This window comes from Solanum lycopersicum, chromosome 9, assembly GCF_036512215.1.
Source record: "Solanum lycopersicum chromosome 9, SLM_r2.1".
In the NCBI taxonomy this organism is placed as follows: Eukaryota; Viridiplantae; Streptophyta; class Magnoliopsida; order Solanales; family Solanaceae; genus Solanum; species Solanum lycopersicum.
Genome location: NC_090808.1, coordinates 5,140,978 through 5,160,098, shown reverse-complemented (window position 1 = coordinate 5,160,098; position 19,121 = coordinate 5,140,978). Strand labels below are relative to the sequence as shown.

Below are 19,121 nucleotides of genomic sequence, written 5' to 3'. Positions count from 1 at the left end.
AAGTCTGGGTGGTGTAGTCGGTTATCACGCTAGTCTCACACACTAGAGGTCCCCGGTTCGAACCCGGGCTCACACATAAACTTTTTAATATTAATTTTAATTTTTTTTCAGAGTATATAATCTCTCCCTACAACACGTCTCTTTTCATCCTCAAAAACACAATCATTGTTAATTCGAAAATTAATTCTCCGATCATTTTTTTTTCCTTCTCCTTTCGGAAAAAACTTCTCTTGCACGAAAATTTCAACAGGATTTCTCGTGAATCAATCAAAGGCGAAAAATGGATTGGGGCACCGTAACCACAGAAGATCTGATCGAGGCTCTACGCGAGGTCGACTGGTCATCTCCGCCGCGTCCGCCATCTGAATTCTTCTCCCGATTTACTTTCCCCCGATCTTCATCCAAATGGAATAGTCGAGTCAAGTGCAATCTTTACTAGTAAGATTCTCCTTTTTATCTCAGTATACCTGTAATTATAAGGTAATTGTATAAGCGTATTAACGTTTCAGTTTGTTTCTAGCTAAAAATTTCAAGTTGATTTGGTTTCTGAATCTATTGTCTGCATTAGTTAGGATTGATAAGTCGATTAATTGTTATAGCTTCAAAAGTTTATGTTAGAAGGAATAGAATTAGTTTTCATCAATTGATTAGCTTTTCGTAATTCCTTGCTAAAATACTCCGAGATGTGCTAATTTTTAATCAATTCAAAGAAGGTATTAGAACTCGGTAAGTTGATTATTGATAGATGGTTTTTGTTTTCGAGATCTTATAAATTTTGAATCAAGTCAATGCGAATTTGTGCTTGATAGTAAATTGATAACTTGTGTTTTCAGGCAAAATGAACATTGTTCAGATACGTAAGTTACTTCCGAATTAAGTTTTCATAGAGGTTGTAACTTTTAATCAATTGAATGTATGGATTAATGTTTTTTCAGTAGATTAGTTGATGGTAAAACATTACCTGATTTTCTAAATTTTTTAATAAATTGAATGCACGAACCAGCGTTGGATATGTTTACTGATATCTACTTTGCAGAAGGAAATGTACTTTTTAAGAAGCTACTAGTTCATGTGTGTTGTCATTGGAATCGGAAGTTTTACTTGATAAAAGTTCTTTTCAAAATTTGGTACTGAGATCAAAGCCCTGAATTGTGGATCACAAGATGAATTGTAAAAATTATTACTAAAGTGGTGCTATAGGGTTTCAAACTTGTGGAGAAACTTTACTAATACTGGTTCCTTGGATTTTCGTTTCCTGTATATGGTTGCAGCTACCGGACAAATTACTTCATTATGATTGTGGCTATTCTTGGTAAGAGACAAATAATCATGCAGTAGAGATATGATGATTACACTGGGTATTTTCTTTGGACTTATCAATAACTTTATGTGCTTTTTGTATTGCAGCACTGGGGTTTCTTAGGAGGCCACTTGCTATTGTTGCTGCTTTTTTGACCACTCTCAGTATTGCTTTCCTAAATGATAGGTATTTTACTTATTGACTGTTATCCATGAGTAATAATTTGTTGCATTATCTGATTAGATTTTTGACTTTCCATCAGAATTTTTTTCTTATTAAATCAAGATTGATTATACTTCCCGTTTCTGCTTCTGCCTACTATGCTAAGTAGTTTTGGCTCAATATGTTATTCATGCTTGCTTACATTGTATAATATTTAGAGAAAGTCAGAGTAACTTCTTTGCTCACCTGGATATGTTTTGGATTGATGTATAGGATTGACTACTCTGCTGAGTTATTTTTGGACTATTAGATGACATGCTGTTCTGCTTGATGTGAATCAATGTGTTTTTATGCTTCAACTTGGAATCTTATTTGTAATACTTCTGACTGCTGTTAGGTTTTCTCTTAGTCCTCAAGATTTTGCTTGTAGACAAAAAATTACATCAATTAGGTTAGTGTTTTTTTTTGGGGGTAAGTCTTTGCATTATCATCTTTCAAAAACAAACAATAATTGGTTGGGCTAATGAAATCTATTAGCAAATTGATGTTTCCTCGATGCTTCAATCTGTACAAATAGAATGTGAGAGAATATCTCATAGCAGTCAAAAGTATTAAGAATCCAAGCCGAAGTTGAGAAACACATTGACTCACTCAAGAAATACACCACTAGGGTGTGGTCGAGTGATCAATGAACACCTTGAGGTCTCAGGTTCAAATTCCTGTAGAGACAAAACACTTGGTGATTTTCTTCCCATATGTTATAGACTTCTAGCCTCGATGGACCTTATCTCATACAAGTTACTGGTGGGAGGTGATAAGTATCTTGTGGAATTAGTCAAGTTGCGCAAGCTGACCCGGACGCCATAGTTTAAAAAATAGTACGTAAGATGGAGGAATATGTCTATAGAAACCGACAATGCTATATCGTAGTAATGTGTATATATTAAGCACTATATAACTTTTTCAAGATTGGTGAGACTTGACAATCATACCGTCCACATCTATTTTCTGGTTATAAATCAGTTTCCCGTGAAATTGGTCAGTTGGTTTTTCTTATGGATAACTAAGCTACCCCCGCTTTCTTTTTTGGCTAAAGGTATTTCTTAGATTACTCATTAAGGCAAAAAGAATAAGAGGATATTTGTCTACAATGTGGTTGTAAATGGCTTGCTTGGACTCCCATTTAGGTTCTCTTTTCCCTTGCAACGACTAGGTTAACAAGTTTATATTATTTGATTGTCTTCTCAAAAAGAAGTCCTCAGCCCAAGTTCCCTTAACATTTATGGTGTTTTAGTGAGTATGTGACTTTAGAAGCCATATCTATCTTTGCTCATGCAAAAGGGAACATGATGTGCCATCTTGGGTGGGATAAGACCCTGTTCTTCTCTTTCTTTCTTCCTTTTGTTTATATTCTTCAGTTACATCTCTCAAGATTGAATTGAACTAACTAAGAAAAATAGAAAAAGATGTGCTTGATCCAAACCAGATGCTTTTCTAGATTTGATACTCTGGATTCTCAACCAACCTTCTTAGTTTTTCCTCTATTCCCTGAAGGGTTGGTAATAATGTTTTTAGCATATAGTTATTTCTTAGGACTTATTGAGCTCTAAAACTCAAATGTGGGTCGCACTTTATATTGTGTTTACTGCAAGGAAAGAGTACTCCAAATGCAGAAATGTTAAAAAAATATGAACTTTAAGGATAAGGAACTAACATCTCCCATTATACTTGAGCAACCTGCCCTTCAAAAAAAAGAAAAGTGAGCAACAATCTCAATTTTTTTGGAAGCCTTTGCTTGTACCTGGATGCTTCATAGGAAAGTATTTTTCCTTTCCTCTTCCTGATTGATAATCTTTTCACCGATTGCCCTTAGCCTTAACCAGAATGAATATATCTTAATGTAGAGTTGATGTCAAGTTTCTGGGGATGGGTCAATACTTTCATGGAATAATTGTTATCAGCATCTATCTGTGCACTTAGTTAGATTGTCTGCAGCTTATCTGTTAGCATGGAGAAGCATGAGAAACATAAGAGGTCGTTTGGTTCATTCTACTGGAATGATTAATCCCTGCATAAAATCCCCATAAGATAATACACTGTTTGTTTGCATAAGAAAAAATAATCATCGTATAATTAATGCATTGTTTGATTGGTATAAACTTTACCAGCATTAAGTAATGCACGAATCTATGTACTTTTTATGAGGGATAGAATGTGGAATAAGAATACGTAGATTAAGAGTGTGTGGATTAAACAATTTAAAGACAAAAATGCCCTTTTAAAGTAAGTAATTCATGTATAACAATTTTGAATGGTATTGGAGGAAGTTGACCTCTCTGAAAACTAAGATGTGAATGAAAGCCCCCTAGCTTCATTTGCATCTTGTTATTGCATCTTTTTCATGTTGTTAATATTTGTTCCACCAGTTTCGCAGGCACTTTCAGTGAGAAGGTGACAAGAACTGTCAGGCAGTTTTCTCCTCATTTAGCTGCAAAAATGAGGCCTCCACTCACGTGAGTCTGCATGAATTTGAAATTTAAAATTTAAAAGTAAGCCAGATGCACTACTGATGCTGAAACATATTTGATCATTTTCAGGCCTGTTATTCGAGGGTGTCCATCTGCTAAACGAGCAATTTTCATTTGTGGAAGGCCTCGTTGGGTGTTTGTCTTAATATTCTCTCTAGGTATGGGAAGCTTTAGGCTCTTTTATCGCTTCATTATTCCTTTCTCTCTATGCTTTTTCTTTACTATTGAAACTTCAGTAGTTTTGAGATGAAATGGTGTTGTGCTCCTTTCTCTACATTTTGCAGCGAGTTTCTTCCTTTGGTTTGCTTCATGTGGCCTCTTAACTGTCTTATGGGCATTGGCTATAGGGCTTCTTTGTAAGTACTCTCTTTCTTCTTATGAAATATATTATTCCGAATCCTTTGTTGCAGCATGAATAATGACTCTCTCTATGTCTTCGCTCTCTCTCAGCCACTCTTCTTCATGCAAGCTTTAGGACACCTAATCTGAAGGCTCGCCTTAACACATTCCGTGAGGAATTTCGAGCTGTCTGGCGCAACTATAGCGAGCTGTAGCTTCCACGGAGTCCATTTCGTGTTAGTTACTATCCTGAGATCTTCCATTATGTTTATTCATTCTTCATTATGCTTGTATGGGCTGTTTGTTTTGTTTCCCCTGTGTCTGTAAATTAATATGGTTTATTTATGCTTGAAATAATCTTACTTTTACTTACTAGTACAATTTTCTACCCTTGAGTGAGCTATTTAGTTTGTGTTTACCTTTCTAAAACTAAAGAACAATAGTTGTCGAGTTGTTATTTTCCAAAACCTCTCTGCAATTTAAAACAAATAAGTGTCTGATTAGATAGCCAGATGAGGATTGATTGAATACTTGTTATTTCTGCCAAGGAAATGATATGCCTGTCTTTTCATTTCCCTCACGTGCTTGCATATCCTTGTTTGGATAAGTGTCAAAGAAGCTATATTGTCAAACATGTGCTTATCAAACTTTTGATGTTGCGATTGACTCGACTTGAGCATTGGAAAAGCTGAGGATCGTGTAAACCTATGAGAGGTTGGATCTACAGGCTATTCAAAATGTACTTTGAGGAAAGTTATATTATTTTAGAGACCGACTTCTTCTGTGGTATAGAAATTGTATTATAAAGATATAGAAAAGATATAGACATGCTAAATTTGTTGCTGGCAAAAATGCTAAAATATTTTTGAGAGTAACTTGTCCAAGGGATTCTAGGAGCTAAAGAAAATAAAGTTGAAGATGCTTTGTAAGTTGTTCTGAATCACAAAAATATGAACAAAATGAGAACTTCTATTCACTAAGTTTACCACTGGATCTTGTGGTTAAATCCCTTTTATATACGCCTTTCCTTTACGGAAACCTTTTACACACCAGAGTTTCATGGAGAGTCTTTTGTTCAACTGGCATGTGCGTCAAGCACTAAGAAAACAGCGTGTGAAAGCTTAATTATGTTTTTGTTTATTACTCATATCAGCGGTCTATCTGTGGTGTCAACAAATCCCAGTACTTATTTTGACTCTACAAGGGTTAAAAGACCCATTTTTACTCCTTCCTTGCCTTAAATTCACCTTCATCTCCGTTGCTATCCATGGAGCAAGCTTCAGAAAGGATGTTTCCACCAACTTTTCAAAACATTAGAATCTAGATAATAAATGGTGAAGAAGTGCTGTCCGGTTGCATGAAAAAATGGCAATGAGATGCAAGAAACAGAGGAAACAAAAACTTTCACAAAGGGGGGCTGATACAATAAAGCAAGAAACAGATGAAAGGAAGTGGAGAGGAAATAAGCACCCATTTGCTGAATTTGTGATTTCAAACAAAAGAGAAGTTGGAGTTTAGTTTTACAAGCTCCTTGTTGTAGTAATAATGAGCTTTTGTGTTGGTATTGCAGTGGAATCTTGTTAACGGTAAAGTGAGTAAGTTCAGCTTTGTGCTTCACAGTAGAGAAAGACAGAAGTATATTGATGTGAATTGTCAAAGAAGAAAAGAGGTGTTATTTAGAAATGCAGTACTAGTATTTAGCTGCAAAAATCTACATGAAATTTCACTCAGCACGCCATGTTTACACCTTCATAATATTTAGTAGATTTTAGCAAAAGTGGTGTGTATTAGACGCACTTTGTGAAACGTTTAGTGTGTAAAAGATTCTCCGAAAAGGAAAGGTGTGTAAAAGGCATTTGGTTACAAGCTCTGGGGTAAACTATGTATTAAGCCTTATGTTTCAAGCATGATGAGTCACTGTATCATTTATTATATCTTCGTGGCATTTTATCATTTGGCACTAATATATATTTATTGACTTCATGTTGGTTTTATGTCTGTGAATCCCTAAGCAGGTAACCTTATGTTTCTTGGACCTTTTTGTTAAGTTTTCATCTTTTGTTGTGGAAACAGCAACATGTGTTCCAAGTACTGTCAGACCTTGTTATAATGGTCGTTCCTTATAACGTCATTTCGCTAGAATCGCCTGATTTTCTTCGGAATAGATTTTCCATGTTATATTTTACTTCTCTATAATAGCATTCCCGTTCTACCTATAACAACAATACCATTTCATTATAGCAGTACACTCATCGTATCTCTATAATAGTTGTACTCGAATAGTGTATATCTTGTAGGTCATAAAAAAATAGTGTATATATTGTAAGAAATATATCACGTATAAAATAAAATCTTAAAATATATACAGTAATCATCATATCATATACATCATAAATTCAAGTACGGATATCTAAAAGGAAAAAAATTGTATATAAATGGTGTCTATCGGTTACTTCACGAGGAAAGGCTGCTATGTGTTTGCCTTTTTTAGGTTCATACTCTTTTCTAATTTTGCATACGTTTGTTTATAACAGTCAAATGAGATCTAAGCATCGAACACTGCCACTAAAGAGAGGTTTGACTGTATACCTCAGTTCCTCTAAAGATTAATTAATATGGTCTTCGACATCTTTTGATTTTTATTTTCCCATTCATTGGTGATAATTGCTGGGTTCATTGGATAGTTTCCGGCGTCTCTAATTGATTTATCAAGCATTCTTAGGCAGTTTAGCTTTAAAAATTAAAAGGTGACTAAATCAGAGGTAGGTCAAAGCAGAGAGGCATGAAACTGTTAGCTCCCACATTGGCCTCTCATTCTATGATTTTACCAGTAATCTTATACAGTTCAGTTTAATAAACTCTTATTATATCACAGTTGTCGTTTAAGCTTTGAAGCATAAAAGCTAATAGATCCCAGATAGCTTTCTACCAATTTTTTGTTGACTTGTATTGTTGTTCACTGCTACGTTACATTGGACATGTAGTAACAGCCTCTTTGCTATTTGTATAGGAGCAGCAGTTCTGGAGACTTTGCTATATCATGCTGAGCTTTAATATAGTGTGGATGGTTCAATCTATAGTTTTCTTTGACGTGGCAGCTTTCTCAAGTAACAATCTGCGATATCTGCAGATCAGCCACAGGTTGTAAATTTCCTTGAATTCTTACCATATCATTTGGTACTGACTTCTACCATTCATGTACGTCTAAAAATTAGTTATGGACATAGGTGCACAGTAAGTATTTCCCAGGAAGTTGGGGTCTGTATTAGAAGTTCATTCTTAATGTCTTTGAGAAACTCCTTACTACTCTTACTGTTCAAAAGTGCAGTAAAGCTGAGTTCAGTTTAAAGTTTTTGCCTGGTGTACTATAAATATTCCTGGGGTGTCTCTTTTCTTTAGGATCCTTTTTCAAATCGCGTTATTTATTTGATTACTTGCTTTCTTGGGTATTTGGGAGTTCGGAGCCAAAATGGTCACTTTTTTTCTCGGAAAATGCAGAGAGGGTCTCTTGATTTTATATCTAACCAAAATGGACAAAACGCTAAGCTTTGAGCAATTTGATAGCACATGGCCGTTTACATCCGGTGATTATTTTTATTCAATAACTCGATCATTATTGAGCCATTTGTCTCTTTGTTTTTTTCCTTGTGATTTGTACTTGTGCTAGATAGAGTACTATCTCAGTTTTAATTTATTTCTCTATTTTTTTTATTTTAGACAAAAAGTAGATTTTTTAATTGTGGTCTTAAATAAAAATCTGTAGAATATATTGAAATTATCTCTAATCTTGTAGTCCTTAAGCGATATGTTGCAAAATAGAAAGTATTAGACACACAAATTGTTCAATTGTGAGCAGTAATTGGAAAAAATAAAATAAAAATTACCGAATAAAAGGTCGTGTGGAAAATATTGAGGAATTGTCAATCATAATACGAGCCATAATATAGATATTTTTGTCTTCTGTTGCTAAATTGACATTTGGAACGTGTTACACTTGTTTTAGGCCATTTGTGGGGGGTGACAAATGATTTGGGTGGAAAGTTAGTGTGACATAGTTTATTAATTATTATTGTAGAACGTGAACTTATAGTCAACTCGACATGAAGCACAAGAAATCTAAGTTTTGTGTTTTCAAATTTGTAATGCACGTTATGTTAATATTCTTCTTCTCACATGAGATGTTACATGACTAAATTTAAAAACTAATATATTTGTGTATAGCTTTAAATAAATAAATAAATTTTAATGTATTTGGAAAATTTATCATCAATGTTAAGATTAAATAAAAAAAATTATTTTTTATATGCTGATAAACTAAAAATGAACGAAAAAGTAATAAATTAAGACACGAGGCCACAAGGGGAAATATGTGTATGAAATGTGTAGAGAAATCACTCGACAACGAGAACATCGAAAAGTGCCATGCATTTGGCTGACTAAAGAAAGATGCTTTTTTTTTTATAAAAAAAAATGCTTTCTCCGATCACTTTTTTTTGTCATATTATATTTTTTAAAAGTTAATTTGATTAATTTTATATTAATTTAATATTTTAAATAAAAATTTAAATATTTAATAACTATATAAAAAGGTACTATATATTACAATTTTTTACATATTAATAAAATATCATAAAATATTAATCAAAATTTTTATTGTTTTACTGTAGAAAAAAAAAGCCATAAATTAAAAGCGGGTGGTGGGAAAAGTGTCTTTTCCTTATTATCTTATTACTACTTCCGTCATATTTTATGTCGTGTTATTTAACCTGATACAAAATTTTAAAAATATTCAACATGATTAAAATATTAATAATGTCATTAAATATTTACCGAATAAAAAGTTTGTTGAGACTAACAAAAACAAAAAAAAATATGTCATAAGAATTGCAACAATCTAAAATGCTTTCTGATCATCTTTAAAGTTTAAATATTACCTGTTCTGTATTAACAACACCATTATACTCATGAATCATGCGTACGTAAAGCAATATTGTTGGTTCAAATTTGATAAGAGTAGTTGGTTTTAATTTGACTTTCGAGTAAGAATAATCAATATAATAAGAAATAGCTTATAAACATAGAGATAAGATCCACATATATTTTAGAAAAAAAAGTGTGAAATAGAGATAAAACTGCGATCGAAATCAATGTAATAAATTCAAATTTTGAATAGGACTACCTATTACGCCTGTATTTTAAATTAAAGCTACATCAATATATATGTAAATATTATAAATATTGCATATTTTAAATTAAAGTTACATAAATATGTATGTAAATATTATAAATATTGCATAGTTATTGTTGAGCAACTATAGCACGCTATAGGTGAATTTATTTGTTATTATAATGTGTCTAATTGTTTATTCTCCTTATCATATATATCACCTTATATCGATATATATTATTTAATATATATCATATATTATTATTATTATTAAAATACGAGTAAGTGGATGTATAGCTTGTGAGGCTGTTAACAGATTGTACATGTGACATATTATCATTAAATACTTTAGTGCAAACTGCAAAGTTCACCTCATGAAAAGTGATATATACTATGTGTCCGATATGATTCTTCATGGATACAATCTGGGACTTTACACTAAAGTATAAGTAATTAATTAAATTACATGTCAAACCCATTTTATTCATATTTATATAAGTGAATCACTATAATAAAAATAATTTTTAGCGATAATACATATTGAAATTAATAAAAAGTGCTAAAGTTTTTATCGGCATTAGTTAAGTATCATTAGAACCAATGTTGCTAAACATTTTAGGGACATATATAAAGAATCCTAATTGTCCCTAAAAGTACATATATAATTAATTGCCGTTAATGATTTTTTTTAGTGGATTACAATTCAATCAAATTTAGCTCAATCCATTTAAATCTGATTAGATCTTCTAATATGTCTCCCCCCCCCCCCCCCCCCCTCCCTCCGGGGAGTATATACTCCCTCTGTCTCAAAATAAGTATCGCTTTATTAGCTTATTGGTGTAAGAATATATATACGTATCTTTTAACTTGACCTCAGTTGTCATTTTTGCCCTTTAATATTAGGTGTGTCCAAGTAGACACTTTTAAGTTATATAAAATTAAATAAATAAAAGACTGGTGTCATATGTGGTGTCTTATATGACAACTTGTATCTTATATTAAAAAGAAATAGTACGTTAATTCATGGTTATGACTGAAAACTATCATTATTTTTGCCTAGAATTTCTAGAACAAAACACTTGTCTCAAAATAATTTTGTTTTTTTTTAAAAACATCACTTATTTTGAGACGTATGTATAAATTAAACAATTATATTGATTAGTCGTTATCTTTAATTTAATACAGGCTGGTCCATGTTATCTTGGCTTCTTTCAAAAATAAAATAAAAAAATGGACCACTATTTCAATCAACCAAAAAAAAAAAAAACTATCTCCTTCTCTCTTTAACTTAAAAATCAAATTTCAAAAAGATCCCATTATTCCTTTTTCCTATTCCAACATTCTTCCCCTTATCTTTTTTCCAAGAAAAACTTATATATATTTCCATAATTAGACCTTATTTTTTCCTAATTAAGTAAGTTGTTCTCTCTTCAATTTTGTGTCAAAAAAAAAAAAATTAAATCTATATTGTTTAGTTATGGGATTTTACATGAAATATGTACAATCATTAGCTTCTGTATGGTTAGTTATATTATTATTAGGTCTCTTGTGTTGTTGTCTTAGCAGCAAGCCTCGTTCTCAAGGTGATAAAACTAGTGGTACTGGTGGTTGCACTTGTGATGGTGGATATGGTGGCGTATAGCCAACGAATATATGTATACGCAGTTCAAAATTCATTACATTTTAAGCTTCGATATCGATTCATATACGATATTTTAGCTTTAAGAGTTTTGGTTAGTGATTATTGTATAGTGAATTGGTTTTTGATTTGTTGATTAACAATATACTTTTATTGATTGTTAATTTCTTTCTTTATGGTTCTTTTTCGATGAATATATGTGGGTAGGTGTCAATTTGTTTTGTCATTATATATTTATATGAAAGATTCAATTTTAAGTATAATGTAAATGAACGATGTTGTGTTTAATAATTTGATATAAACTTCGAATGCTGATAAAAAAGATATGAGTTTGGAGTGTGAGTATTCAAATTTTTAGAAGTTGTATTCTAACTGTATCAAACGACAAGATGAGCAGAATAGTTTCATTAGTACTTGCTGATGATTATTGTCTGGTACTCGTATTGAAATCTAACTGAATTCGACACACACTATTAGATTTTTTCCAATCTCGAAAATGCATAGATTTCACTATCTCATCGAAACCCATGTTTGATACACGATAGTTTATTGATACGATGTTTCAAAAGTTATCCTTTTTTTTAATAGAGAAAATGCACAAGTACTCCTTTTATACTATGATCAAAATCTCAGAGATACACCTTAACTAAATTAAAGTCTTATGACCCCTAAACTTATTTTTTTTGTAATTTTATACACCTTTTATCTTACGTGGCACACTCCGTGACTCCACATAATTGAGGCGCGTGAGATATATTTGGATTCACGTAAGCCAAAAGAATGCACAAATTTACAAAAAAAAAAAAATAATAAGTTCTAAAGGTAATAAGATGTTAGAATAGTTAAGGTGTATTTGAAATTTCGATCGTAGTTTAGAGACATTTTTTCTTTCAGAACAAGTAGACTAATTGCATACAGACATAAACAGATAAAAAAAAGTATAAATATCTTGTTGTAATATCCATGTGAAATGTGATGTCTCTTTCATGACTTTTTTTTTACTATTCTCACATTCCATCAAAACTCAATACTCCATGAGAATCAATTAAGAATCCAATCAAATAACAAAACCAAGCAAATTAAACTCATTGTTTGGAGGACAAATCAATCAAAAATTACAAAAACAGAATCAAACTTCGATCTGCAACATTGAAGTTTAAAATTGTGTTTCTGAACTTAAAAGCGTGTGCACATCTTATCCCTATCTTGTGGTGGTAGAGGTTCTTTCAAAAAGACCTCCGAGAACAGATATAAGACTGTAGAAAAATGATGAGACCGCCAAAACTTTGGCGTTATAACCTTCATTTCAAGCTATTTCACACTTCTTCAATATTCTCTACCCATTACACGTCCTTTCAAAAACGAAACAGAGGCATAGGTTCCAAAATTGGGAAACAATGATGTGGTGGAAAACAAGTTAAGCAACATGGTTGGGGGAGGGGGGAAGGGGGGTCAACGCCCAACTCGTGTCATCACAAGGCGTATTTCACTTCTATAAAGAATGTAAGAAGTGGCAAGAAAATTCATCAACTGATTCGTGTTTACTTCATGTGTCAAAGCTACGGTCTCCAGCATCACCCAATCCGGGGATAATAAACCTGAAATTATATAACAGGAAACAGTAATGGCATGATGCAGGAGTACTATTTAGAGAAGTGAGCAACGTAAAAGGTTGTGCGATGATGGGTTACCCTTTCTCGTTAACAGTTGGGTCAAGTATTCCAGCGTATACATGTAAGCTGGTAAACAAAGAAACGAGAGTTCAGGAAATCTACTGAAATGATTTAAATACAGAAGATAGATACAAAAGCTGGAGTTGTTAAACTAGTTACCGTGGATACTTCTCACTGAGCTTTGTGAGAGCAGGAGGAGCAGCCACTGCACATACCTGAAAGATGCAAGTCATGTAATCAGCGAGTTGAAAGCATACATAATTAGAGACATCAAAAATTCAAAACTAACACTCACTGAAGTAATGTTCAATCAAAATATTGAAGAAGTATATTAGCGACCTAAACTCATAGAGTTACTCCATTTTCTCACACATGTACAAGATGAGATTTACTGAAAACTTTTGAAGCAAATTCTGTAACTGCTTGAGAGGCCAAAGAGAGGGATGTCAAAACTGTATTTGAACATGCAAGGTTTGTGGCAAAACATCAGTCGCAATATATGGTGCAAACGAATATTTTAGCAAATAAATATAAATGAGTATGTTGGGAACCTACCACTTTAATCTGACTATTGTCAACCCCACGTTCCTTTATTAGGTCAATCGCTGCAACAATTGTACCACCTAGGAAGATGTAGAATCCAATCAGATCAGAAAACAAATTAGGTGACAAATACTTTAAAAGCATAAAACTTAACGACTTATAGCTACTACCATGAGATTATACATGTGTCTGTCCGTACATTCTACGAGATACACACATAAACAAGTGAAGGAAAAGATAAATGCTTGCCACAAAAAAGATAGACCAAGTCCGGTAGCAATTAATCTGGACTCTTTAATGAGGATTTCCAGGGGAAGTACTTCCTTCACAAGATTCGCAAAGAATACGCATAGCCTTGAATACTTACAAGGACAAAGGTTATTACACCCCCTGTGCAATCTTGGTTACTCATTCTGATTATTAGAACCTAGAGCTTCAACTCATAAGGGGAGGGAAATTGGTTGTGGTTCATTATTTCAGCAGAATGGCTGAACACATCATCTACTTGAATAATTTAAGAGTGTCTGTTATAAAGAACTAAGTCGCTCTACACCAACAAATACTGTACAAATTAAAGACCACGAAGGTGGAGCCTATAATTGTTTAATGATTCCGCTTCATTGAACTTCAGCAATTTGGCAGTGCAAGACTGAAAACAATTCAGAGAACGAGATAACAATATAAATGGAATAGAGAAAGCATAGTTCAGGACAAGAACCGTTGAACAAAATTTTCGACCCACGTCTCGTGATTATGCACGATCTGGAAAATATATGCCTAGCCTAACAGTTATTTGCTAGGTTAAAGGAAGTGCTTGGCTGTTATTATGTTGCGAGATGGAGAGAAGCAATATAAGTACAATAACAGGGAGCGACCCTCCTATTGGTCAATATTCTGCAATGCTCGACCCAACCTTGTTTTGGACAAGTAACTACAGGTAGAATCTCAGCATTTAGATAGATTAGAAATAGATAACTGATATATGGACCACGAGTTCCATAAATAAGAAATTTACAGAAATATAGGGGGAGAAGTATTGGTACCAGTTGCAAGCATTGGATCTACAACAATCACACGAGAACCTTCAGGAAATTTATCAGGCAACCTAAGGAATGGACAAAAAGAGTTACAAGTTTTACCCCAAGTGATACTATAGTAAGCAACAGTCCAGCTTCAACAAAGATACTTACTTGTTCAAGTAGACAGAGGGCTGAAGTGTTTCTTCGTTTCTGCTTACTCCTTAATTTGAGAATGAAAAAAAGAATTAAATCATATGAAGGGAAAAAACACAAAAAGAACAAAATGCAATGCTACATTTGATTTGGAACTTAGATTGACATAGTTTTAAATGTGATTGAAAATGAAACTCTGTTTTAAATAGTAGGGATGCAAATAAATGAGCAGTATCATGTACATGACACTCGTATGAAATAGTAGACTTTTACACCATTATAAGTACAATCACCTTAACTTATCTATAATTTGCACTCCGATAGATACCCACACCAACAGGTTAGTAAAAGAGAAAATTCTAGTTTCCTATGCTAAAATGATCATAACTGGCCCTTACCCAAATGATATGTTTTTGTAGCGGGCAAAATTGATGTTGCATGCTCTGCAAGAGCCAGACCAGCTCTCAAGATGGGAACAATCTGTAAAACAAGGAATTGGGTGCATGAATGACCATGGCATACCTTCATCTCTTTTATGCAAGATTGCTTCTCACAAATATATTATAAAAAACAACCGCCAGAGTTATTTAGTCAATCAGTTCCCATAGAGAAACCAAAATTGATAAACCAGGCTGGAGAAGAAAGAGTCAATTAGAAAGCAATAGCTGGATTTTTGGACAACAAAGATGGAGAATATAGAAAAGCTTACTGCAACAGGTTCCCTTGGATCAACGAATTCCACAGATGCAATACCCATTGGTGACTGGATCTCTCCTGTGATGGTAGGCTGCATTGATGACGAGAAGTATTTAAATCAACATTTGGCAAGGAAGATTGTTCACAAAACCATTAGCATCAATATGGCTTATAGATAAGGGTGGTTTTGTTTTACTTCAATTGCATAAATGTCAGAACAAAATGAAGTCATTTTCAATTCGAACATCCAGGTTTGCTACATTTTAATGTATTCATAATATTACACTAAAATAATTTTTCGTACATAAGAACAATAAACGCACTATCAGAACTCACCAACCAATCTCTTGAAGCTTCATAAATAAGCAATCTACCTAGCTCAGCCATGGCATTCTCTACAAGGAAAACAGCCGATTGGTATATACTTTATGAAAAAGACTGCCAAATATATATCATACATGCAGAATGAATTGAAGATGAGTATTAACCTAATTAGTCATTTTAAACAGGAAAGAGAATAATCTGAATCTGCCGATATGGATACAGTACAACATTAATGTGATTTGACATAGCCTAGATATTCTCAGGTCCTAAACATGCTTTGACTGAAGTCATATCTCTAGGTGCTTCTCTAGCTCCACATAGTTACTTAATTTTGTATGCAATCGAAAGATAACAAACGGAGTAGAAATAAGTTCTATGCAATAGTAGTGAGACTAACAATGTACTATAAGATGGACCATTCGGTCTTTAAGGCCGATATGCCACAAGACGAGTGACTTATAAATGTAGATATTATGATGTATGTACAGCCGCACGGTATTAGAAAATATTAGAAATGGCTGCATATTACAATGGTGCAAGTACCACACATAAAGGGAAAGCTTGAATGGTTTGCCCATGACCGGACTCCAGCGTACACCTCAAAATATACTTCTTGTTAGGTGGGACGCTATGGACGGCTGAAGGTGCCAAAATGAGACAAGGTAGACAACAAAATTACTTCTCACGTTTAGGAATAAATTTCAAATGGTGCAACTTAATATTTTCAGTACATAAAAGACACTGGCCAAATTCAGTAAAAGACTTGGACTTCACCAGTTCAGTACAATTTCTAACAAACAAAAGCTAATTTAAGCAGTATAATTTCTTGAATGAAAAATAATAACATCAATTAGAAAATCTTCACATACTGAAAACAGGGCAAGGCGTCTGCTCATTTCGAAGAACTGAAACCCAGTGCTTAATCAGAGGATGTGGCGGAACAAACACCTATATAATAACAACAATTATAAATAAACTAACATTACAACATAACCAATTTCATTAAATAGCTTCTGTATTTGTTTACTAAGAAAACCATTTTGTCCCATGATCAGCAAGAGTTAAAAAGAAAAATCCAAAACAAAAGATTCCCATCAAATTCCTTAAAAAGAGCTGCTCCAGCCTCCGAGGAAAGGCCGGAGCACAAGAGACTATTGTAGAGGCTATTTTCACCACTCGAATAGGCAACTTAACTAGTTAAGCCAAACCCATATCCTAAACAACCAAAAAAAGCATTAAAAAAATGAACTTTACCAGCATTCTATCACCAGAAATCACTTTGTTCTCCGTCGCCATTGAACAAACCACCCTCTTCCTCCCAGTATAAAAATTAAAACCCTGCAACCACAAAATCCCAAAAGCTCAAAAATCCTATTTTATAAACTAACCATACACGATCCCAAGATTACATGAATTCTTGACAACTCACAATCTGATATTTAATGGGAAAAATCACAAATACACTAAAACATTACAAAAAAAGGAAAACCCGTAAAAGGGTATATACACATCATTACAAATTCATCAAACACAGTGCATATCAATAAATATATACAAAAGGGGCTTAATGGGTTGTTAAGTGGGGTTCATTAAAACACCTTTTTGTAATGAAAATTGAGTGTTGGGAGATTTTGCCGACAGTATGAAGCGGCAGAGGAAGAAGAAGAAGATTGTAGAGTGAGAGGGGGGTCGGGGGGTAAACGGAGGTGGGGGTGGGTATAAATAAATAAGTGGCATGCCATTGGTGAAAAATGGGTTAAGCTGAGACAAGTATTGTAGCTGGATTGGGTATCAAATTGCTGATTCTTTGGGAACGGTGAAGAAGGGTTCAACACGAATTATTATTTTCTCCGTTTAAAAAATGTCTATTTCCTTTTTAGTTTGTTTAAAAAAAATGATGTTTTTTTTTGTCAACACTTTAATTTTAACTTTCTAAATAACATATTTAAGAGTACAAGATTAAAAAATATTTTGATAAAGTTGACATTACTTTGAATTAGAACTATAAGATTAAAAAATCTTCTTTTTTTTTTTAATTTCGTTCCAAATCAAACTAGATCAATTTTTTTAAAATGGAGAGAGTATAATTTTATTTTAGGCTTTTAGCAGAAATTTAAGATCCCTTATACTCTATCACTACGATCTCATAAAATGTGATTGTTGTTTATTAAAAGTATGAAATTTTTTATCGTTATCTAATAAAAAATATAATGATATAACAATAAAATTTAAATAACAATAAAAAATATTATAAACTATATTAGAGTACATTCAATAAAATACAAAACAATATAATGTTTTCAATTTTTCATATATTTTACTTTTCAAAATCTTATTTTATGAAATGTATGAACACTTTAATTATTTTTAATGGGCCTTTTCTTTCACAAAATAAGTATTGTTTTAGATTATTTATGTTACTTAAAAAAAATTAATAAAAACAAGATATAATTTACTATTAATGTGACATTTTAATATTTATAAAATATTTACATCTACAAAATCGTTGAGGGTGTATCGAAGTGCTGCTATTGTGCAGTATATGTTTTGTTCACTGATGATTAGTTTGTGGCAGGATGTAATCATTAATTTTTAATATTTTTTGTAATTTTTAAAGATTTTATTCGTCTGCTATTTTATCTTATTATGTTTTGTTCTTTCTATTCATTACAATAAAGATTTTCTCACCATAAATGATGATAATTTTATATTATTTTGTGTACAAGAGAAGTATGCAAAAAAGAAAAAAATGAGAAGTGTGAAAAAATATATATTATAGCTCTTGTGTACTGAGTTAGTATAGTGGGAAAAAAAAGGTTGAAAGCATTAAATTCTTTAATTAATCAAAGTTATCTGAATTATACGACATTGTTTGATTATTATATCATAAAGAGTAGACGGGACAAATGAAGAGTATGACCATTGAATTGATATAAATTATATTTCAAAGAATTTGAATCTTCTTTAAGCGAGCGTGAAGCGAGATATTCACATCTCAAACTAAATATATTTTTATTTATTTTTGTTATTTTAATTTCCAACCATTATTTATTATAATAGTAATATATACACCAACATTTACTAGGTTGCTTTTGTTCGTTAGATATTTTTAAAAAATTAAACACCATAAAAATATATTTTTTAATAAAAGGATATAACTAAAAAATGATCTCATATAGTTGATTGTTCACTTTTCATTTTACCCTATTTCTAAGAAAATATCACTAAGATGGATAATAGCTAGAGTGGCACTATGCATATGAATAGAAATCATAAGATAAGTGAACAAATAATTTGAGATGGTAGTAATATGAACAATTAATATAGGACAAAGAAAATATTAATTTTTTCTCTAAAATTTCTAAAATAATATTTATTTTGAGTTTTTTTTTCAAGATTTATTTTGAAATGGATAAAATATTTATAAAATGTACAAAATAAATACTCACTCATCTCAATGGTATTGCATGTTGAACGAACTCCCCCAACACTCCCTCAAATCATTCTCCCCAATTTATTTTATATATATGATTAAAGAAGGCAGAAGGATCTTTTTCTATAATAACATACTGGAATTT

The 19,121-nt window shown here is 32.4% G+C and overlaps 2 protein-coding genes and 1 non-coding gene across 6 annotated transcripts; 2 read left to right on the top strand and 1 right to left on the bottom strand.

Moving 5' to 3' along the window:
• Nucleotides 1–2: 2 nt before the first annotated feature.
• Nucleotides 3–76, top strand: TRNAV-CAC (transfer RNA valine (anticodon CAC)). Its single transcript has one exon. It is a non-coding gene; the product is annotated as a tRNA-Val (tRNA).
• Nucleotides 77–109: 33 nt separating this feature from the next.
• Nucleotides 110–7,678, top strand: LOC101256799 (PRA1 family protein A1). Of its 3 annotated transcripts, none has more exons than XM_004246388.5 (8): nt 110–438; nt 1,272–1,312; nt 1,408–1,486; nt 3,889–3,975; nt 4,060–4,148; nt 4,275–4,346; nt 4,441–4,565; nt 7,340–7,678. In XM_004246388.5, exons 1-7 carry the CDS (start codon nt 281–283, stop codon nt 4,542–4,544), a joined length of 630 nt encoding a protein of 209 aa, XP_004246436.2. In that variant the 5' UTR covers nt 110–280; the 3' UTR covers nt 4,545–4,565; nt 7,340–7,678. The 3 variants fall into 3 exon arrangements, with proteins under 3 accessions (XP_004246436.2, XP_010325832.2, XP_019071311.2); XM_010327530.4 differs by having other exon boundaries at nt 115–438; nt 7,346–7,678; XM_019215766.3 differs by lacking the exon at nt 7,340–7,678 and adding an exon at nt 5,900–6,323 and having other exon boundaries at nt 147–438.
• A 4,519-nt stretch (nt 7,679–12,197) lies between these two features.
• LOC101256028 (uracil phosphoribosyltransferase) lies at nt 12,198–17,390 on the bottom strand. 2 transcript variants are annotated; one of them, XR_011211407.1, is made up of 13 exons: nt 17,142–17,390; nt 16,798–16,881; nt 16,413–16,491; nt 15,556–15,614; nt 15,233–15,310; nt 14,922–15,003; nt 14,542–14,590; nt 14,395–14,456; nt 13,364–13,431; nt 13,104–13,260; nt 12,968–13,023; nt 12,827–12,874; nt 12,198–12,733 (listed from the first exon to the last, which is right to left on the bottom strand). XR_011211407.1 is itself a non-coding variant. In XM_004246385.3 (12 exons), exons 1-12 carry the CDS (start codon nt 17,283–17,285, stop codon nt 12,682–12,684), a joined length of 861 nt encoding a protein of 286 aa, XP_004246433.1. In that variant the 5' UTR covers nt 17,286–17,390; the 3' UTR covers nt 12,198–12,681. The 2 variants fall into 2 exon arrangements, 1 of the variants encoding a protein (XP_004246433.1); XM_004246385.3 differs by lacking the exon at nt 13,104–13,260.
• Nucleotides 17,391–19,121: the final 1,731 nt, after the last annotated feature.